Source organism: Typopeltis vanoorti, chromosome 3 (assembly GCF_054136105.1).
Source record: "Typopeltis vanoorti isolate ZY-2024b chromosome 3, IOZ_Tvanoo_1.0, whole genome shotgun sequence".
NCBI classification, from domain to species: Eukaryota; Metazoa; Arthropoda; class Arachnida; order Uropygi; family Thelyphonidae; genus Typopeltis; species Typopeltis vanoorti.
In genome coordinates this window covers 155,082,594-155,106,855 of record NC_143551.1, presented here as the reverse complement: position 1 = coordinate 155,106,855, position 24,262 = coordinate 155,082,594, and the positions used below count along the sequence as shown (strand labels likewise).

The following is a 24,262-nucleotide window of genomic DNA, read 5'->3' as shown; positions in this document are numbered from 1 at the left end:
GCTGTTTAGAAGTAAAACATTTGACCAAAGACTAGAGACCATAGATATGAGAATCCTGAGAAAGATTACAGGCATGAACAGATGGCATTAATGGCAATATCATATTAAAAATGAGGATATTAGGAAAGAACTTGACATTGTCAGCATCTAGTAATGTGTTAGGAGAGTAATCTCAGGTGGTATGGTCACTTAAACAGGTCGAGGAAAATTTAACAAAACAGGTGTTTTCTGCCAGGTTGGCAGGAAAACGACCCAGAGGAAGACCAAAATATAGGTGAATTGATATGGTACAAAGTGCCTTAGACTATAGAAATATAAGATCTGATAATATTGGAGTCTTTCAAGTAACAGGCTGATTTGGAGGAAAATTGTAGATGGGAAGTTAGTAATGATGTAAATTTTTCATGCAGTACTATCATATCCTGTACACCCCTTGAGGGTACATGATGATGAGCCAATGACACTGTAATTCACAGAATTGATGATATGTCAGTTGACGTAGAATCTCAGTTAATCGAAAGAGTTAAGAAGACTCCTTATTATGCATTACAAATAGACGAGACTATTGATGTTACAAATGATGTGCAGTTAATATGCTACATAAGATATGCACATGATAACAACATTCATGACGATATTCTGTTTTGTAGAACTTTGTCATCCCGAACAACTGGAGAAGAAATATTTCACACTCTCAATAATTACGTAATACACAAAGGTATCCAGCTGGGAAAAATGTATGGGCTTTTGTTCGGATGGAGCTCGCTCCCTTACAGGCAGGCAGGCAGGCATAGTTGGGGATTGTTTCTATGGTCAAGGAAGTGGTTCCGGATATGAATTGGGTACATTGTTTCATACATAGGGAAGTGTTAGCCTTTGAAGGAATGCCACTAGAATTTAAACCTGTGCTATACAACGCTGTAAAGTTAGTTAATTTTATTAAAGCTCGACCGTTAAATGACAGGTTATTTTCAGTACTCTGCGATGAAATGGGCAGTGAATATATACAAACTTTTGCTTCATTATGAGATTTGCTGGCTTTCCAGAGCAAACTACTAACAATATTATTTCAATTAAGACACAAAGTTTTATTGTTTGTAAATGAACGCAATTCTAATTTTGCATACTCCTTGTTGACGAATCATGGTTATCAACACTATCCTGTCTTTCAGACATTTTTTCGAAATTAAATAAACAAAATCTCACCCTTCTGGGAAATTCTTTAACTGTTCTTGATGCCGTTGACAAAATAAACTCATTTGAGAAAAAAAAACTAGTGTTGTGCATTAGTTATGTAAAAGATTGATAATTTGCACCTTTTTCAATGTTGGAATCCTTTTTAGTGGAAAATGATCTTTTTGTTGATTTTGAGTTTCTGGAAAGGGTTTGTGACCACCTCAAAACTCTGAAACAGAATTTTGAAACATATTTTCCTAATAACTTTTATAAGAAATTTCTGTGGGTTCGAGATCTATTTGAGGCTTATAGTTACAAGAACGACCTTTCGTTGTCAAAAAAAAGAACAGTTAATTGAGCTTTCAAGTTACAGTGGGCTTAAAATGCAATTCCGTGATCTCAGTTTGGCTCGATTCTCGATCTTGCCTTCAGTGAGAAGTGAATTTCCCAAATCATCTGAAAGAAGCACTGAAAATTGTCATGCAGTTTTCTACAACCTATTTTTGTGAGAAAGGATTTTCATCGCTCTTTCAAATAAAAACCAAATACAAAAATCGTCTTGGCGTGTGTACCAATCTTCTACTGAAGTTGGCCAATATTGAGCCAGATATCCAGCAACTCTGCAAGGGCCGAGAAGTTGATCTATCTCATTAAAAGTAATTAGTAACATAATTATATCATATTATTTATTTGGAGTATAGTTTTCGATTATTCTCATTACTGGTTTTGGAATTAATCCATTACCAAAATCGGGGATGAAACGAAAGTTCCACAAAGTGACGTCACGGCGAGTCTCAGCTCTGTTGGCGAGGAGGATAGCTGCCACGTCCCGTTTAGCGAAGTTCCGTATCTCATACATTTGCTTGTGGGAATATGCGTCCGAGCACACTGAATCCATCTCATGCAGATAACAACATCGATATATCATGGATTGTATAGAAACACACATCACAACTTAACGAATACAAGCAGCACACAGAACGGATATAAATAAAACCACCACATGATTAATGAATATGCCAGATTTATGATGACCACTGCTGTGACCCTGGATAAAACAGGACGGATATAATTAAAACCACCATCATAACACAATTAGTACAAATCACGTGTATGTACAGTATATACGCATACAGTTGCTGGCAGGAAAATGTGTCTGATCACGTGGATTTGTGACTGACATCATGGGTTGGACTGTTTATAGATATTAGGAAGGACCTCACATAACAGTATGTCTTAAATTTTTTTTGCTGGTCATGGAAAACTTGTCAGGGAAATAAGGTGCTTCATATCTGCCGGAAGTGTGTATGTGGATGTTCTGAGTGAAATTTTTGGGTATATGCAGGGGATGTTTGGACAGGACAAGGGATGGAATCTGTGGATGTCAAGTTCGTATTCAGTATTATGATGAATGGAGTAAGATAAGAACAACATTTTTCCCTTGTTTCATAACACACTTAGCGAATGGAACAGTTTACATGCTGCAGGTCGAATCAGAGAGTGCGTGAAGATAAAAGTTGTTGTGGGACTAGCTTCATGAGTATGGGCAGTGAATGGGGATAACATATAAACTATAAAAGTTTATGTGGGTAGATGAATGGGGATTAAAGATAAATGTCGTTTTGGGCAGATGAATGAAGGTATCATCAGGATGGTGCTGACATTCCCCATTCATTTGCCCATGGTACCAACAACACTAAAAAAGTTGTTGTGGGGTGAGCTTAATGAGTGTAGGCAGATGAATGGGGATAACATGTATAATATAAAAGTTGCTGTGGGCAAATGAATGGGGATTTCAGCGGGACAGCGCTGAATATAGTTTGCCCACCGATTAGAGGTCCCTAATCACTTCTGCGCATGTCAGAAAAAGGAGAATCCATTCCGATAATAGGGTAATCAATCTGTCTTTTGGGATGTGTTTGTTTATTATTACAGGTCGGAAAATTTAGCTTTTCTTTTATGAACATTGTAGTTTTTAAAGTGTAACTGTTTTGCTTGTATAACAGTTGGAAAAATGTATGTAGAGTATTAACAAAATTAAAAAAAAGGTATAGCATAAAACAAAAATTTAACTAAGTTTATTTTTAAGAAAGTTTTCTATAAAATAAAAATAATTATACAGAAAAACAGAAATTTTTTCAAATGAACTTAGATATTCTAAACTTACAGTTGAGAGAACTGAGACACTTTAATGTCCTAAACCGATTAATTATTTATGACTTGTTGTGACTCTTTTAACAAACCCATGCAAAAAATAGTTGGAAAAAAATATCATTATGAAATCCTTTTAATCTTCATAGTCATCTCAATCGATGTCCGAATCGCCATCACTTTCACTTAAACTGATCACCAAAGATTCGCATAATTCTTCGATAATTCCGTCTCTGTCTCAATACATATTTTCCAATGAGGTGACATGAAAGCAATATTTTCCCCAGTTTTGAACTGTAATACTTTCAATCGCCTGTTCTGAAAGCTTAAAAAGTTTCGACATGTCAATATCTCCAGTTACATTGCGATGGTGAATGAAACTTTTCACTTCTTCCCAAACATACTCAATAGTATTAATATCGCAATGATATGGTGGTAGCCTCAAAGCTAGAAAGCCATGCTCTTTGAGCATCGTGTCGAATTTAAATAGTTTAGTTGTGGGCGAGTTTCTTTTAACCAAATTAAGCGATTCAATTTTTCGCATATCTGGGGAATGAGAAATGTTATTTGCAGAGAGCCAATCCATAAGAACTTGCTTCTTATTAGACCAATTTGGAACTTTGTTTGATCGAATAGAGTGATATGAAGCGTTATCAATTATAACAACAGCATTTTTAGGAAGGTTTGGAGGCAGTTTTTCTTCTGCCCACTTTTCGAAGATCGTAGAATTCATTTGCCTATGGTAATTGGCTTTGTATAGTAAGTTTGAATTCGGTAAAAAACTCATTTCTCCACCTGCACACAAAATTATTATGTGCCGCGAGGCATTTCTGCTTTGTAGCACTCCACATTCTTCTTTAGACTGCCAACATTTTCCATAATTTAAATTACTATCAATCCAGGTTTCATCTAGATACACAATCGGTTTTTTTTCCTCCCTGAAACATCTTATTGCTCTCAAATACTGCGTTCTAGATAAAACAATGTCACTTCACTCTATGATAAGTTTCCTTTTATTCTGGGCCTTTTTAAAACAAAATCCGATTTCATGAAGTATTTTCCTTAAAGTTTCTCTTTTCAAAGAAAAATTAATTTTTTCTTTACGCACAGGAATCAATTTCGGAACAGTTGGCACTCTTTTCTCAACCACGTAAAATTCGTGAATAGTTCTTCTTATAACGTCTACATCAAAAATCATTCAAAGCTACGGTTTCGATGGTTTTCTTTACTCTGGTGCTTTTTTTTTTTTTTAGGAGATTTAAATTTTGGCTTACCTTCACCTTTTGATTCCCTATGAATTCTTTTAACAGTTGACCCCGATACGCCCGCATTGCACTTGCACGTTTTATGACTTGAGAAAGGGATTTCTTTCTCAAGTCATAAAACGATTCTTTTTTCGCAGAATGTCAGCACATTATTTAATATTCTTCTGCAAGAGCTACTGAAACGTTTAATAACAGAACTTGTTGACTGTACTGGATCCATCATACAAATTAATAATAAAAAAAATAATGCAAAAAAAAAGCGACAACAAAAATCAAGCTAGTACTAGTACAGCGACAGACAAGAAAGCACGTGATTTCGCATGTTAGTGACCAATTCCTACATCCTTCATTTCTTTCTCCCTTCAGCATGAATCGACTATTCTTGGCAAAATGCCAAGGAGAGATCTACAAACGGTGGGCGAACTATACCCATTCATTTGCCCACAGCAAATCGGAAACTAATACCTTTATTTGTTTAATAAAAATTAAAGCTTTGTTCAGTGATGATACACTTTTAATTGTTTACTTCCAACTTAATTATGTTTTCATATGTATTCAAAACATGCTTTTAGATTTATTTTGTTATAAAAGGCACAGTTTTTCCAAAATGTTGGTAATCCCCACATACATTAAAAAAAAAAAAATTACATAATTTAGTGGTCTGTAGAATTGTTTTAGGCATTTTACTGGTCATTGGGCTTAGAAAGGTTGAGAAACGCTGATCTAGTTGCATACGAAGCATTATTATTACATAAATTTTTGTGGAGTTCCAGGACTTATTGCAGGAGGCTGTTATAGTTAATTTATAAAACATAGATACTGCTATAAATTTTACCATTGTTAATAACCATGATTACATTATAATTTTGAGTGTGTGTGTACGCATGCAAAAGAGAGTAAGTTTAGATGTTCTGCATTGTTAGAGTAACACTCATTTGAAGGGTTTTTTTTGTCTTAGAGAATGTGATTTATAAAAAAAAAATTCTTATTCAGAATTTTTTTATTAATTATATTAATTAGGGCTCTCTTTATGGAACCAACACTACTACTGCTTGATGAACCTACAAATCACCTTGATCTAAATGCAGTTATTTGGCTGGACAAGTAAGTTTCTTTTATTGATTTTATTCTTTCAGTATTTTTTTGAAGGTTAGTTACTATTTTCAGGTCTCCACCATTTTCAGGTCTCCTCCATCAGGTGGAGACCTGAAAATAGTAACTAAAGTATTTCCATTTCTGAACTTCCCAAATAATCAAATTCTTATTTCATTAAGTAAAAATAATGTTTGCATGAAAGTATACTCCCTTCCCTTTATACATGTTTGACAGAAGCTGTGCTTCAGTTGCATCATTGGCAATTTGTGGAATGTGGAATGCAATTTGTGGAATGTGGAATGCAATTTGTGGAATGTGGAGACCACTGTACACTCATTTCTATATTAATACCTCTTCAGAATGACTTTGTTGGGACAGAATATAAAGAAATCGGAATCCATACTGCTAGTCACTGATTAGTTGATATATCTCTAAGTGGTTCAGGAATTGATCGTTGATGACCTTCTCCATAATTTTTGAAAGAACAGAAATCAGAGTAGTTGGATGGTAGTTTTTTGGTTGTCTTTTATCACCTTTCTTTGAGATGGGCTGGATGTGGACCTGTTTCTATGTTGTAGGTTAGATGTCAGTTGAATAGAATAGATTGAAGAGGCAGTACAGGATAGGTGTTAGTTCTAGGGCACAATTTTTTAACATAATAAGGGAAATACCATCAGAACCAGATGCCTTGTTTGTGTTCAGGTTATTGAGGATTCTTCAGATTTCTTTTTGTTGGAAGACATGAAGAGAGCCTTTTTTTGTTGCGTGGAGAGATCTTTGCCTCGGTCATCAATGCAGGAATTGGAAGAGAAGAGTGATGCCAATAGGTTGGCCTTGTCTTTTGGTGAGGTAACTACAGTACCTTCTGGATGTGAGAGTTGCAGAAATCTGGGTGGGCAGAAGTTGCACTCAATGGCCTTGGAAAGGGACCAGAAGGAGCAACTACCATTTGGACAGGAGGCAAGTTTTCAGCATTTGGCTCTTTCAAAGTCTGACTTAGACCTGGAGATAATTCTTTTGCAACTGTTGCAAGATTGATGAGTTTTGGCCTTTAGCCAATTGTGGTAAGCAAGTTTTTTCTTTTACAACATGGGCACACTTTTTTGAGAACCAAGGCTTGGATGGTGGCTGAGAATTTGGGGTGGAATAAGGGATAAAAGTCTTCATTCCTATGAGGAGTTGGACCATGGAAAGAGGAATACAAGTCACAGAGGTCCTCCCAGTTGGCACCCTTGTAGTGCCAAAGGACATGAGACTGTGAACTGTTGAGTGAAGGTTGTTCTATGGCAAAACAGACTTATATGAGGTTGTGGTATATGTTTCCAAGAGGAGAACTGACAACCACAGTATACCCGGAAGGGAAGCTTGTTAGGAAGAGATCAAGTTTGCTGACAAATTGAGGTGGTTGTCTGGTATTCTGGTAGGAAGATTGATGATCTGAGATAGGTCATTGCTGATGGTGAATACCTTAGCATCCCTGCTTGCTTGATCACTAAAACTGGAGAATGGGAGTCAATATGAGTTGTGACATTGAAGTCCCCCAAGAAGGATGACCTCACTATTGGGGTATTTAGACTACAGAAAGTTGAGTTTTAGAGAGAAAGTTAAAGAGGTCAGAGTAATTGACGAGTTTGGAGCACGATAGAGGGAATATATGAAAATGGCAGGTTGGTTTGGTTTGGTAAAGAAAATTTGAGCCAAAGCAGATGAAACAGTGGGGATTCAAGCATGTGCAGTCTCTGGCATGGTATGTCAGTTGTGACTAATGGAGCACTTTCTTTCTGCACCTCTTTCTGTCACAAGAGTGACAGAAAGAGGTGTGTAATGTGTAGTTTGGGCAATTTAGGTGTATAGTGGCTTTTGAGGTTGCCGTTGTGGTTCTGAAAGGAATATAAGCAATGTGCACATGATGGTTTATATTGGTGTTTGGCCACTGATGTTGGTGAAGTGGATGTGGAAACTTTTTTTTTTTGGTAAAATTAGTGTTGGTGAGTTGTTTAGTTTGATTTCTTTTGTCTTTTATGATTTGTTAGGTTGGATTTTTAATGTTTTTTATGTTTTTTTTTTAAACTATTTTCTGTGGAAGAATTTTTAAGATCTGCAATAGAAATGCATTTCTTTTGGTTGTGATTCATTGTGTTTGGTGATGAAGAGATAAAAAGGAAGTGAGGCGTGCAGTGGGAGGTGACAGACTCGCAAACATATTGCTCACACAGAGGGGAGTCAGTCTCCTGTCCATACTTGGCCTCCACAGTTCCCCTGCAGCCACAGTATTTGGTCACCCCCCCAGTCATGAAGTGGCAAAATATGCAGTTGCAGGATTTTTCGCTAGCTGATCAGGAAGCCTCCAAGTTTGTTAATACCTGGTTTGGTCCAGTGTCCTAACCAGCAGCCAGCCTGTGGCAGGAGGGTACTGAGCCCTCTAAAGTGAATTTGGTATGTCGTAGAGGATATCACTCATTATTGAAAAATTTAATTGCTTATAGAAGTATGCTATTTATTTATTTGTGATTGGTATATCATCACCATTAAGTCATTTTGACATTGAAAATGGAATTGTGTTGTCAAATTTTATTTTTAAAATTCAGAAAAAATAATTTAATGATTCTAGCAAATTAGTTGTTTATTCTACTGATACTTTTTCTGCTTATACACATATGCTGTTATTTACTTATAATAAACATAGTTACTATATAATTAAAAATCACTAAAGCATATCAGACTATTTAAACATGAAAAGTGGCTTTAGTATGGAAGATTAATGTCTATTTATATTTTTTTTTAACAATTGGGCTGTTATCATTGGCATGCACAATTGTACATTTTGTTATCTGCTTAAAATGCCAGGCATTATTTAATGAAAAAAATAAAAAAAATGCCATAACTGTAAATTTGTCTTAATTTTTCTCTCCCATTTCTTTCCAGCTACTTGCAAGGTTGGAAAAAGACATTACTTGTGGTTTCTCATGATCAGAGTTTCCTTGATAATGTTTGTACAGATGTTATTCACTTAGATAACCAAAAATTGTTTTATTATAGAGGAAATTACAGTAAGTGTAAATATTTTTTAATAAAAATTAAGAAAAATAAATTTTTTATGCATTATTATGGACCTCTGTTCTTTTTAAAACTGATTTTCTTTAAATGTTGTTTTACTTACTTTCCTGACTTAGAAGACTGATTTTGATCTCATACTATTTTGCACAATTTAGTATTGGATAACAAAGATTCCAGAGTGCCAGCCATCACTACTGCTGTTAATACAAAGCTCATCAACTAGAATATCTGTTAAATCATTTGCTATTTATTTCATGAGTTATGCTTTTCAGAAGGTATTTTTATGTGAATCTACCCAAAGGTTTTAAACCCACAGTATGTTAGTACCATGGGTGTGTAAGTATTTGATAACCTGGAAACCCTACTTACTCTCTCTCTCTCACACGCACACACAAACTTTTTCCAGCCATGACTTCACTAAGCAGGGTGGTGATGGTCTCACACCACGAGGTGTTGAAAATCATGTCACCAGCTCCATTGTCCATTCCCATGAGCATCAAGTACTTAATAGGGTTCCATGAAGTATATTTTCTGCCTTTGTAATATCTAGTGGTATCATGATATAACCATTTTTCCTATTTAACTCATTATCACATTATTAGATAGGTGATTAGATTTCTAAGATTTTCCTGTCTACCCATTTCTGAATTCTTTCATTAACTAACTTTTCCAGTATACCTGAAACATGACCCTGAGATAATAATTCAACTGTAATTTGATACCTCTGTCTTCAAGCTTTCTTAACATGACAGAACTATTTTGCCATTTTTCCATTTCCTTGAGACCCCATCATCATCGTCATCATCATCATCAAATTCCTGACATGTACCCTCAAGGGGTGTACGGGATATGATAGTACTACATGAAAAATTTACATCATTACTAACTTCTTATCTACAATTTTCCTCCAAACATGTCTGTTACTTGTCAAGACTCCAATATTATCATTATCAGATCTTATATTTCTATTGTCTAAGGCACATTGTACCGTATCAATCCACCTATATCTTGGTCTTCCTCTGGGTCGTTTTCCTGCCAACCTGGCAGAGAACACTTGTTTTGCTAATCTTTCCTTGCCCATTCTGTTTAAGTGACCATACAACCTGAGATTAGCTCTGCTAACACATTCCTGGATGCTGACGATGTCAAGTTCTTTCCTAATATCCTCATTTTTAATATGATATTGCCATTGATGCCATCTGGTCATGCCTCTAATCTTTCTCAAGACTCTCATATCTGTGGTCTCTAGTCTTTGGTCAAGTTTTACTTCTGACCCAGCTTTCAGATCCGTATGTTAAAACTGGTTTGAACACCGTCTTATTATACAGCTAATTTAGCATTCCGACTAATTTCTCTCTTATTCCATATGAATTTATTCAATTGACTTCCCGCCATACCAGCTTTGTTGATTCTGTTGTCTATTTGGAAATAGACAACAGAATCAACAAAGCCAACAGAATCAACGAAGATGGTCAATTAAACCATATTTAATTCACCATCTTCACTAAAAATCGTGCCTAAGTAGCTGATATGTTTTACTTGTTCCACAGGTTCTTCATTCACAACACAGTTGACATTTTCAGTGTTTCTTCCTATTTTCATTGTCTTTGTCTTTTTATTGCTGACCTTCATACCATATCTATTACAGCAGTTATTCAATTTAGTCAGAGAAAATCTTGCAGACTTATAGCGGATTAGAGATGCTTGTAGCATCTCCAATTTTGATATCATGTTTAATACCACTTTCCTTCATAATGTGATCCATATAGATAATGAATAACAGTGGGGTTAATGTACATCCTTGTCTCACACCAGATTTAACATTAAACCATCTTCCTGTACTTTCTTCAATTCTAACTGCTGACTTACAACTCAAATAAAGACTAAATATTGCTTGATATAATGCCCCATTGACACCATATAACTGTAGTGTATTATATAGCTTCTCTTTTGGCACCTTGTCATATGCCTTTTCCAGATCGACAAAACATAAATACAGATCTTTGTTACATTCCCATGCTTTCTCAACTGTTTGTCGTAAAGTGAAGATCTGATCCTGACAGCCTCTATTTGGGCTGAATGCAGCTTGTTCTTCACCGAGCTTTTCTTCCACAATTCTTCTCAGCCATTTCTCAAGTATACTTGCATAAATCTTGCCAGGAACACTCAGTAGGGAAATACCTCTGTAATTCTCACATTCAGTTTTATATCCCTTTTTAATATATGGGTATTATGAGGGCTCTACTCCAATCATCGGGAATTCGTCCCTCTGTCCAAGCCTTTTGAACTATGCAGTGCAGCCATTGTAAGACTTTTATACTAACATACTTCAGCATATTGTCGAAGATCATCTATCCCTGCTGCCTTTCCACATTTCAAGCCTTTGATGGCTTTTTTTACTTCAAGTATGGATATGTATTCCTGACTGTATGCCTGTTGAATGTTTTTTACCACTGTGCTATCACTGCTTGTTTCATTTAGCAATTTTTTGAAATAATTACTCCATACTTCAAGGATATCTTTTCCTCCCGTTTTCATATCACCTTTATCATCTCTAACTCCATTTACAGCACTCTTTCCTCCATTTCTAAGCTTCTTCAACAACCTCCAGAATATCTTACCACCTTCTTGATATTTATTTTCTATGTTCTTGCCAAAATCCTTCCATGACTTTTGTTTAGCTAGTTTTACTCAGTGTTTAGCTTTCTTACATTTGTCTCTGTATTCTGTAAGAGTAAAAGCTGACTTATTTGCCAGGAACTTTTGATATGCTTTCTTCTTTTCCTTCACTGCCTCTTTAACTTTTTGTGTCCACCATTGAGTTCTGATTTTTCCATCCTTGCAGAGAACCTCATCATATGCCTCTCTGGCTGAATCAATCAGGGTTTTTTTCCTGTTCTCAAACTCTTTCATTTTTTCTTGAATAATCTTTGAGTATTTTAGTCTACAGTTCACATTTGGGAACTGCTCAACTTTTATTCGCTTTAAAACTTTCTTACATGTTATTCTTTTCAGTATGAAATTCAATTTTATCCTGCTCTTGAGTAAATAGCGATTGTTTCCAATTTCAAATCCTCTGTATGCTCTGGTGCCTGCACCAGAGCATACAGAGGATTTGAAAGGGAGAAACATTACTATCAATAATAACATACTCAATGAGACTTTTCTTATTCCTTGCCTCTTCTCTCCATGTGCATTTGTGCACATTTTTATCTTGGAACATGTTGTTAGTAATAACCAGTCCATGTCCTGAGCAGAAATCCAACAGGTAATCGCTATTATTATTAGATTTGCTCTTTACTCCAAATTTTCCCAAAATATTTTTGTATGTCTGACAATCATTTCCTACTTTGCTATTTAGATCCCCAACAAGTACCAAGTTTTCCTTTTTCATTGTGTCAGTTGCTTTTTCTAAAGCATCAAAAAATTCCTCCACATCTGCCTTTGTTGAACCTTCTTTGGGACCATAGGCACAAGTTATCAGAATGGGGAATTGGGCAATGAGACTTATATTTGCCAACATCACTCTACTTGAGACTGCCTGCCATTCAAGAAGATTATCCTCATATTTTGTGTTGAATACTATTGCTACTCTTTCTTTTCCTTGATTGTCATTTCCTGAATATAACATTTTGTATTTATTGCTCAGACAGATCTCACCAATTTTTGCCTGTTTTGTTTCAGTCACCCCTATTATGTCAATCTGTTACTTATCTAATTGCTCAGCTATCTCCATTTCTTTGCCATTCTGGCTTCTTATGTTGATAGTACCAATCTTTAACTCTGATGATGTTGAGTTGGGGTGTGCTTTCAGATTTTCCTTGAGACCTTGCTAGTACTAAACTTAAAACTTAAATTAAACTGTTTGGTGAGGTATATTTCCACTTCTTTCCACTTTCATTTAACATATTGATGGCTATCCCTTCCAGTCATATTGCTATATTTACATTGAACTTTCTTAATGTGCTAAATACCTCCAGTTCATCTACTTTTGTTGTTATATCAGTCACTGCATTATCTCCACCTGTACAATGCCTTCTTGCAGAGTGGTCTGTCAATTATTCAGCTGTTTCTTTTTCTTCTATCATCTTCATATCATATGTATTCATTATTCAAATTCATTAAAGTTATTTTTCTGTGTATATTCTTCCTTTTATTTGCTTTGATTGACTCACTATAGCAAACTCTTAAGGGTCACTGGAATAGTTTTTTATAGTGAATTGCCATTATAATAGAATTGTGGTCATCAGCTTTTGACCATGTTAATTTTTTAGTTTTTTTTTTTAATAATGAGTATGTTATAACTTGGTGATAATTTTTCTTTATATATATCCTTTTTTTTTTTTTCACTGGATGCTGCTGCTCATCCATTTAATTCCTCACTTACAGTCTGGAGGATAAATCCTTTATCCTGCTAACTCAGGATATGCAATCTGATAATGCTTTTATCAAACATCCGTTGACCATTTCCCATTCACTGCTAACATCCTTTCCTTACAGTTTTTTAAGTCATTGCACTACATTAAGCTTCTGCCTGAGTGTTTGTCAAATCATAGTCTGTATTTCCCTATCTTAACTGAAAATTCTACCTTGCAGGTCAAGACTTCACGATCGCTCTCCTCAGTTGGAGGTAAAGTGTTTTTCAGAGGGTCCTTTCTTTCATGCTTACACGGTGTTTAGAATACATCATGAAAATTATGGAAACAAGTACTATGTTAGAGTACAACTTTAGTTTAATATAAAAAAAGTCATTTTTTTCCATAATATTCATTATGTGTTTTTCAGAGGATATCTCCACCTTGATTGTAGAGATATCCTCTGATATTGCCACTAGATCAAGCACACTCATATCTAGGATTCTCTTCTGTTACATGCTGTTTATGATATTATCTCTTAAATGCTTAACTTCCATTTCTTTCTCCTCATGTGTCCTTCTCTCTTTCCAGTTTTCTTCTTTCGTATACATTCCCATAGTTGAAATCTTCATAAACACTTGACTGTGCACTTTGGAATCTATGTCATCTGTATTTCTTTTTTATGCCTGTGTCTGTGCCACCAGTTGCCTATTTTGTTCCATTGGCTTTTATCAGATAGTCTCAAATATGCTTGCTTCCCTTGATCCTACTTCCTGCTAAACTTCTACTTCTGTCATTAGTATTATCCTTCATTATCTTGCTCTGTTTATTCTCCTAAAAATACAATGTATATTCTGTTCCTCTAACTGTATCCTCCATCAACCAAGTCTCACTAATTTGTACAACTTTTGGCCATGTCAGACTAATCAGAGCCATAAACGCTTCCTTGTTCCTGATGCATCTGGCATTAGTATACATGAAAAGCAGTATACCCTTGTGTTCATATCTACCCTTGTATCTTTTAATGACTGTCTCACTTTAAAAAAAAATACACTTCATTCCTTTTCCTCACCCAAATGTCACTAGTTTCCATGATTTTGCAATACCTTTTCCCACCAAACAAAATTTACTTTATTCTAAATCCATTCATCACCTTTCATCTATCTAAAATTTGCATCCTATCTTTCCTACTACTCAATCTGCATTGACTCATTTGCCACTCAATTCATTATCTATTGTGAATCTATCGTCAATGTATTGTCATACCTTGACAATAGATTTACAGTTTTTGCCTTATGTATAAATTTTTTTTATCCTTCCAGTAACTCTTTCGTATTCTTTTGCATTTATTACTTGTCACCTTTTAAATAATTATTACCCACCAAAACTACTGAACTTTCTCACTTTTACTTTGCATTCTGACCTTTAACATTTAAACACTAAGGTTTAAACTTTCTCAGATCCAGAGTGTTTTAAAAATTCGGTGTTACACCATTTTACTACTTCTACTTGCATAGTTAAAATACACCATTTTACTACTTGTACTTCTATATTTAAAATATATGGCTTCTGCATTGATTTAATCTCAGTAACTTCCTTCCTTAGCTCCTACTAAGGTCTCTTCAATGGGAGCTAGATCCAGTCCAAAACAAGTCTGGGTAGTGACCCTTCCCACAATGCATAGCAAAATACATGTCTAAAAGGAAGTGTGCTTTGCATGATAAAATACCACAGCAATTGATGTGAAGTCAACAGCCTGTATACAAGTATCCTAGTTGTGAAGATAATACTTCATGCTTAAACTTCATTTGCTTACACTTGGGTATTGATTAAAATAAAAATATAATTTCTTGTGTCTTTTAAGTTAAGCTTTTTAGAGGCTAAAGAATGTGATGTGTTTGTGCCAAGAAAGACTAGAGATAATGTCAGTCTGAGAAGCGATCTGATCCTGTTGTGTGATTTGTGTATTATCAAGAGTAAGGAAAGGTGAATTGAGATCTTTTTTCATGAAAAAAAAAGAGGCAAGATTGTGTTTGATAGCATTGAAGGCAACTAGGTTTTCCTACTGAAGAATAGCCTAAAGGCACTGGATATAAAAGTTCTTGAAGCTTGGAATGTTTGACACTTTGAGATTTGTCAAAGTATGGATTGAGTATGCTATTTTCAATAAATCTATGAATAGGGTTTTTGGTCAGTGAGGGATTGTTATTAGGATATAAAGAGAAAGAGTTGTGTGATAGAACATAAGTCTCGGAGAACTTTCCCATTGGTGGGGAAGTCTGAAGAGTCAGAAACCATTCACTGTGATGCAGATTATAGAAAATAGTTTCTGATTGTCTGATTGATCTAGCTTCCATTCAGGTCTCCTCTGTGAAAGCTTGATCCAGGAAGTTATTACTGAGGTTAAATCAATGCAGAAGCCATATATTTTAAATATACAAGTAGTAAAATGGTGTAACACATTTTCTGTGAGTTTTCTGTATTTAACCCTTTCACAGTCAAATTTCAATTTTTTGATAATTGTTTTGCATTTATTACATACTTCTGTATAATAAGCTGAGGGTGAAGTACTTGTGGTATGCTTATTATTTATGAATATTTATTGGGCAGTTGTGTGCCAGCCATCATGAAGGCAATTGACTGATTATAACAAACTATCAGAAAGTCCCGACCTAAGCTTCATAGGCACAATGCTGATTTCAAAGAAATTCACTGTAGCAAACTGTTTGCTATAAAAAAATAGTGAGAGTTGACTGTATTGGGATGTTATAATATCACTGCCAAGATTATAAAATAAGTTTATGTTAATGCAAATTAGAGTATGTCAGACATTTTTAAATTAATGTATTTGATTAAAATTTTAAATTTATATATTCACAATTATGGAAACAATTAATTATACTATTTTTGTAGACATTTTGAAATTCAATATCATTACAGGCCAGTTCAAAAAAATGTATGTACAAAAAAGAAAAGAAATGATCAAGGAGTACGAAAAACAAGAAAAGAGGTTAAAAGATATGAAAGCATCTGGTAAATCCACAAAAGCAGCAGTGAGTAAAATTGTTATATATATATATATATCTTCTTCTTGGCTTTGCGTATTAGGCGATTGTTTGCCTGTAATGCTTTCAAGGGTTTAAAAAGTCTTCTCTATCTTCTCTGGGTTTTCCTCTTGATTGATGTCTCTTTGGTTTATCTTTCCAGGCAATATTTGGCCATCTGTCCTCATTCATTCTTTCTACATGGGTTTTTCCAGTTCTTTCTTTAGTGTGCGATATCGTCTCTTATGCTAATTATGGATAATTGTTTTCTTATTTCTTCATTTCTTATCTTGTCTATTCTTTTATGGCCTGCAAGTGGTCTTAGAAACTTCATTTCTGCAGCTTCCACTTGTCTTTTATCTCGTTCTCCCCAAGTCCATGTTTCACTGCCATATTTCAGAATTTGTTTTGCTATTATTTTATATAGTTTTATTTGGGTTGTTCTAGACATCTGTTTACTGAAGTGTCTGTTCAAAGATTCCAATGACTTCTAGGAATTTTTGCTTTTTATATGCAATGTCGATTTCTCCATTGGAGCTTATGTAATTTCCTAGATATTTAAATTTGTCGACGTTCTATTACTTTGTTGTGGATGACTAGTTTGCATCTTTTAACTTCTTTACCTTGAAATGCTGTTGATTTAGTTTTATTTATTGAGATTTTCATGCCATACTGTTCTATTGTTTTGTTCAAAACATGTAGATTTTTCTCTAATTGGTCTTCATTTTCAGCAAAAAATAACTTGATTGTCAGCATACAGAAGGCTGGTTAATTCTTTATTTCCTATTTTAATTCCTATGACTTGTTTTTCCTCCACTGTCTTTGAAATTTTTTCTATATATGTATATACAGTGGTGCCTTGGTTAACAACGGCCTCAGATAATGATGTACTTGGTTAACGACGAGTGGCTGTAAGAAAAAATCTCTTGGTTAATGACACAGGCTTTGGTTAACAACTCTCGATTATGTGAACATCTATCCGATCTAAAAAACCAGAATTTTCCGATCGCACTTAGCCATGCACGGGAAGACATTGTCGAATAGAGAACAGCTATGCGGCTTAGCTGTGAAGCTCAGATATGTTTGACCCATCATAGCCAGCTGTTTATGTTTTCCGTTTATTGTTTCTTTTCTTGTAGTGTACTGTGCTTTATTTTAAAATTTATGGTTATAAATGTGTTTTATGATGAAAATGACTATTTAAGCATTTATTTTTTATGTGTTGGTTCATATAGACAATAAATCGGCGGGTGCATGTCAGTGTTTGTTCACCATCAAAAGGCAAAATCAAATCTCATCTGTATAATAATCATTGTATCTATAAGCTGCTAATCAGTGTATGTTATGGTAAGTGCTGTATCTAATATTATCACCTTACAAGCAAAATGCACTAAGTCAAAAATTGCAGGTTTCGAATTTAACTGTTAACTTTTATTTCAAAAAGTTTTTTTTTTGAACTTTTACTTTTATTTTCATGTGACGATATGTTCTTTGTATCCCTTGTCTTAGTGTTGTACAATTTGTAATAATACCGTATTTTGCGTATCTTTTTTTTTTTTTATAGAGTGAATTTTTTTACTGCGTGACAAAATAGGTCTCAAAAAGAAAGCTAGTGAGGGGAAAAAAAAACAGAAAAATTTTCTCTATTGAACAGAAGAAAGAAATAATAGCAAAACATCATGAAGGTGTGAAAGTTATGCAGCAAGCTCGAATATATGAAACCAGTCATTCTACAATATCAACCATTTTGGCTAAGAAAGAAGAACCTATGGTAGATAAGGTTGCTAAGGGAACTTCAAGGTTGAATGTCAGAGGACTCCTTTTTCTAATTTGGATCAAAGAAAGAGAAATGGTGGGTGATACTACATCTCAAAATGCAATCTGTCAGAAAGCTAAACAGATTTATTAAGATTTGAAAAAGAAGACTTTGGGATCAAGTTCTGAGGTAGATGATGATGATTTCAAAGGTAGCAGAGGTTGGTTTGACAAATTTAAAAAAAAACAGGAATTCATAGTGTGGTCAGACATGGAGAGGCAGCTAGTGCTGACAAAGCAGCAGCAGATAAATTTGTCAATAGCTTTACAAGAATTATAGAAGAAGAAGAAGAAGAATATCTACCTCAACAAGTCTTCAATTGTGATGAGACTGGGTTATTTTGGAAGAAAATGCCCAACAGGACATTTATCACAAAAGAAGGAAAAACACTTCCTGGGCATAAACCAATGAATGATAGGTTAACATTGCTTTTAGCAGCAAATGCAAGTGGAGACTGCAAGGTAAAACCAATGTTAATCTACCACTCAGAGAATCCCCGAGCATTCAAAAAGTTCAGTGTCTTTAAATCCAATCTCGGTTTTGTGGAAGTCTAACAGCAAAGCCTGGGTCACAAGAATAGAATTTAGAGACTGGATTCGCGAAGTGTTTGGACCAACTGTCAAAGCCTATCTTGAGCAAAACAATCTGCCTCTAAAAGCCATTTTTACCTTGGATAATGCACCTGGCCATCCAACGGGCATACAAGAAGAGCTACCAGAGGAATTAGATTTTATCAAGGTGATTTTTCTTCCTTCCAAGACTACATCTCTGATTCAACCTATGGATCAGCTGATAATTGCAAATTTTAAAAAACTTTACACAAGGGCACTTTTTACCAGGTGCTTTGAAATGTGTGAGGCTACCAACATAACCCTAAGAAAATTTTGGAAGGAAGAATTCAACATTGTCATGAAATGCTCCCAGTATTTCTTAGAATGTTGCTGACACAATGTTTCCATGAGGATATCACCAGAATGTAATTTCTTAACAGTTTTGGGAAGTCTTGTCAATCCTTCTAAACCCTTTTGAATAAAGAAGGGTGACGTTTTCACCTGTTGCATGAATGATCAAAAACACCGGTACATTTATACTAGTATCATATATCTTTTGTTTCTTACTTCTGTTACCAAATGCTGTATCTGCAGTATCAGTATTTGTTTGTGACTTTGTTATTGCCTCTGAAACATTTGAGGATGAAGAGTTCGTGCTCAAGGAGTTTTTGATTTGGTGCCAGAGCTCCTGACCTACCATGGAGCCACACATGAAAGCCCAGTGACCAGCAAGCAATGACTGCACTCAGGAGTGGAATGGCAGGGCTTCCCTGGACACTATACTGGCACCACAGCAAGCCTTGGACTTATCCCAGATCATGGGATGAGAGACTTACTGCAACATCTTTGACTAAAAAACTTGCAGAAAAGCCCACTAGCTGATCGATCTTGGCCAGGCCATCCAAGACTGCCTCCAAGTCTTGCCAAAGTAGTGCAAGACTACCAGGATCTCCCTTTTCAGATGTCCATGGGATGCACCACACAGCAAACACAGTAGCAGGGTGTTGGATCCCAGCAATAGTGGTCTGGTAAAAAGGATAGTAAAAAATACTCAGGAGAAGTAGAGCAAAGAATATGGGAAGAAAAGTAAAGAAAAAGAGGAATAATGAAAAGGACCAGTACCATCGCTGGAATAGGTGCCTCACATGGAGGAGAGTTGGCATGAAATAGCTAATGTCCTACTATGGTCTAGAACAAATCAAATCAGATATTAACACCTGATTTACATCTGCCATTTTGAAGTATTAATTTTTTCCTCTTATGCTGTTTTCTGGGTTGCTTATCGATCAGAGGTGGATAACTAGTAGGAAACATCCATATAAAGCCTATAAGGAAGCAAGAACTGACTGGAAGATTCTGATCCATTGTAATCCTCACTTTTGTTTAGTGTCAACTGAACCTTTACTAGGTTCAGTTGATGGCAAACAAACAAGAATGGGATGGCAGGCTTATCTGATCAAACCATATTCTTTATTAGCTGGAACTTTATACAGGTATCCCTTGCTTAGCGCAGATTTGATTATCGCGGTGAAATTAATTGCGGCAATCCCTTGATATATGCGGCAAGAGTTTTGATTAATGCGCCTTTAACCCTGAGGAGCTCGCAGCTGATCTGTCAGATACAAGCAAAATGTTTATTATAAATATTCTTACACAATTCAGTGTATAGCTTGGAAGTCATGAGTAGCTGTGCATTCACATGTTACGAGTGATATTCCGCACTGTTTTTTGTTGTCAGTTTGGTTTAACACGTTATGTAAAGGTTTGTGATATTTGACAGTAAACTGTATCTGAGAGATACTGCAACGTCTGATGTCAGTATAATATGGTTAGTTTTTTTTTTTTATTCTTTGTTCAATAATTTTTAGATTGTAACTGAAATAAATAAACCATCATATTACAATAGAGAGACAAAGACTTATTTATCATACATGTTCTCTAAGAGATGTGCTTTACATTTATGGAAAATACTAAGGGAAGTGATGGTACTGGAGCTTACTCCACCTTTACTATGAGTTGCACATAAGGTTATTTATGCTTGCATCCTCCGAAACTTTTAGTTTCTATATATTTGGCACAAAATTCTAGTAGTTTCTCTATTCGGCTTTGAAATAATGTTGGATTCAATATCCACTTAATTTGTACCATCATGTATTATATTTGCAGTGTTTTTCTTTATGTTTTATTGCTTGTTTGCCAAAGTATGGAGAGTCATTTTGCTTGTTATTGTAGAATTTATGCCGATAAGAAAAAAAACTAAAACTGCTCAAACGACTCTTGATAACTTCTTTTGATAAAAAAATTGCAGTAAATAATGTAGATACAAGCATTTATTAAACATTTACTTTGCATTCATTTTTTATCTTTCCTAAAAGAGTACCACATAAAACGAATTATTAATACGGTAATCGATCATGGACAAATTGTAATTTTTACCATTGATTATTAGATTTGATTAATGTGATTTTGATATACATGGTAACATCGAGGGATTAATTAACCGCTTTAATCGAGGGATACCTGTATATACATAATGATGCTGTGATATAATCAGATTTTGTGCTCATTGTGGTGTTAGCAGGTTATACAAACTGCTGTTTTTGTAAAAGAATTAGGTGAACCACAAAAAAGATAAGCATCTGGAACAACTTTAAATTCAACAGAAAAGAAAATATGCACCATCAGTATAGGGATGTCATTGGAAAACGAAGTGTGTCTAGCAGAAGATTACAGAAATGCCATTTTAGTAGTGTTATTAAGAGGACTACAGCAAGTTGAATCTATCTAAATAATAACTATAAAATGATTATTCATAGAGGTTGTAGAGAAAGGAGAGAATAACTGTATATTCAGTAAACATTGATGCATGTCTTGAACGGTAGTCAATTTCAAGAACAGGAAGTATGCAAATTTCAGAATAGGTTGAACAGTGAGAGTTATTTGTGCCTCTGTTTCTTCCTTGATATCAGCTGATATATAAAAAAAGAAAAGTTGGTTGTCATTAGAGACCTAGGAAGTAATTTAGGAAACAAATATCAGGCATAGAAATGCTTTGAGAACAATTTGGAGAAGAGGATGGCACTACTTATTATTATTATTACACGAGCATCTCCATGAAGTCCAAAGACTTACTATGGGATTCCCACACAAACCATTGTTCCTCCTATATCAATCATGCCTTTCCCCAAACATATTCGCTGGCAAAGCACCAGCTCTGAAAATCCATCCACTCATTTACCACTCTTCAAGTAAAAAATCTAATCCTTGTGCCTTATTAACAGTTTTACATAAATTCCAGGATTGATCCCTTATTCTCTTCTATTCTGTAATGTATTGAAATCTTCTTTAGTGATATATCTTTCAGTCACATCCCCCCCCCCCTTGTCTGTCTGTCAGCACACAGGGGAGCACTGAGTGCAAAAGAAGTACTTTCCTTACTTTTTTCATTATAAACTAACCTAACCTAAGCTGTTATAATTTCTATTGAGAATGAAAACCTATATTCAAAACCTATAAACATGTTTTTATTACATTTACCAGACTCCTTTAGGAATTATTCACTTAATTATTAATAATAACTAGATTTATCACTTTAACCGTAACATATATATATATAAAATATGTATAATAGTTTATAAATCTTTTCATCCCAAAGTTCATACATAATGTTACACATTGCACATCGCACTGGCAACCATTATGCTTCAACCATACTGGTATGATAGTTTATTTAAATTGGCATTTTTCAAACTGCAGGCGTTACAACCTATTAGTGGACTTGAAATCATTTTAGTCGGTCGTGATCAGCATTTTTTTTAGATGAAATAGAATGGGAAATATCAGAGGATCTCATACATTATGTAGCTTTAAAACACTATGATTTGATTTTGCAAGTATTCAAATCTAACTATAAAACACAAATGGACCAACATTTAAAAGTTGTTTATACTCACTAATGAGCTATATGGCTAGGGGAGAGGTTTGTGATATTTGCCTTCACTAGACTTTTTTGCAGCATCTGTCTTCATAAGTATTAAAAAAAAATTCCATTTAGCTGTCAGACCAATGTCAGTTATGAATTATTTGTACGTTTGTCAGAAAGGATGTTGTTGAATATGACATTTTCCAAGCTTGCGGCTGTTGTGACATTTTAATTGACCTAGTAAATCCTAGTGTGCATGCACACACACACACACACACACGCGCACACACACACACACACACACACACACACACACACACACACACACACACACACACACACACACACACACACACACACTGGCCACTGAATTAGAACCCTTTATTCAGTTATATACAAAATACTTGGTCATGTGCATCACTGCATGTTCTAGGCAACTGTTTATGAATGCTGCTGGTCAGTGATCATCAATAGTGTTGATCATAATAGGATAAACAGGATCTTTCTGAGTTCAATAAAGGGCTTATTGTGGGTGCCAATCTGGCTAGAGCGATTTTGACAACAGCAGAGCTGCTGACTGGTTTCCACCGATCAAATAGGTGTTTAATGAGTGAGATATTGCTTGTCTAAGAGGCTAACTCTGGTCCTAAGACAGTCTGTCAGAAACGAGATTGCTATTGTCTAAGTAGGCTTGTACTTGTCTTAGCTTGAAACGTAGTATTACCAGGTAATGATCAGTATCTGCATCAGCTCTTCTGTAGGTTCAGATGTGTCTTATACATTGAGTTTTACTGGTTAGGATGCTAAGCTAATAGCTGTAATCCGATTGACCTTACCAATGTCATATAAACTGTTTGAGCCAGTTGTTGGTCTGTATCTTGTTTCTTTTCTTATTTTAGTGTTAAAGTCACCTGTAAATTTTTTACAATGCCCTGGTAAGGATCATATATCCTTTCTAGTTCTTCATAAAATTTATTTTTGACATCATCATCATCCTTATCTTCAGTTAGTGCATAATTGTTGATAATTACAACATCAAACTGATGATCAGAAATGGGTATAAAGAGTTGATCGTATACGTGTGTGAAAGTTTTTACATATGTTAAGCTGTTGTCATAACCATAAAACTCGCACCATTTTCAGTTCTATCATTATATGTTCCACTGTAGAATATTGTTCTGTTATTTTTCAGTAGGGTTTTCCATGACCTGGCCATCTGGTTTCTTGTATAGCTAAGATGTGAATGTTGTAATTTTTTTTTGCATCAACAAAACATTGCAGAAATTCATGTTTAAACAAAATTTTTATATATCATGTTCTGACTTGAAATTCATTAGTCAGCTCCATTCAGTTTGCCATCGCCAGCATTCCAGTTTGTAAACCTAGTGCCTGGTTTTGTCACTCATGGAATTTTTATGTTAGATGGGTAGTCAGACTGTTTATCAGTCACTAACAAGGACTAGGGTGTCTCTTTTAGTTTAATCCCTACTCACATCTGGGTCATTGGGATCTACAAGCCTTCTGCTAAGACCAGATAGCAATGCCATTGGAGGGCAGGTTGTTGACATGCAATGAAAAATGACTTATTGCAATTCACAAGTGGAAGTAAGCAAATTAGAGCTTTAAAGTTTGTTTAATCTGTGAATTTTATGTGAAGTCCATTTGCTGAGTTTACATACCTTTTGATACAAATGTGAACAGATGAGTTTGCCGTTGACTTTGAATATGTTGACAAGCACCTGACACATTTATCTTGAATCTCATTCATTAGCAACTTTAGTTCCTTGTCATCAGTGGTTATCAGTTGTCCCTGATGAGCTGTAATGTCAA

The 24,262-nt window shown here is 35.1% G+C and overlaps 1 protein-coding gene across 1 annotated transcript in view; it reads left to right on the top strand.

The window, feature by feature from the left end:
- LOC150108679 (ATP-binding cassette sub-family F member 1) overlaps nt 1-24,262 on the top strand; it is a 228,912-nt gene that overhangs the window by 111,066 nt on the left and 93,584 nt on the right. The window contains exons 8-10 of the mRNA XM_090416145.1: nt 5,613-5,696; nt 8,613-8,737; nt 16,040-16,152. Of these exons, the coding sequence (XP_090272271.1) occupies nt 5,613-5,696; nt 8,613-8,737; nt 16,040-16,152 (322 nt within the window). The remainder of the gene's footprint in view (nt 1-5,612; nt 5,697-8,612; nt 8,738-16,039; nt 16,153-24,262) is intronic.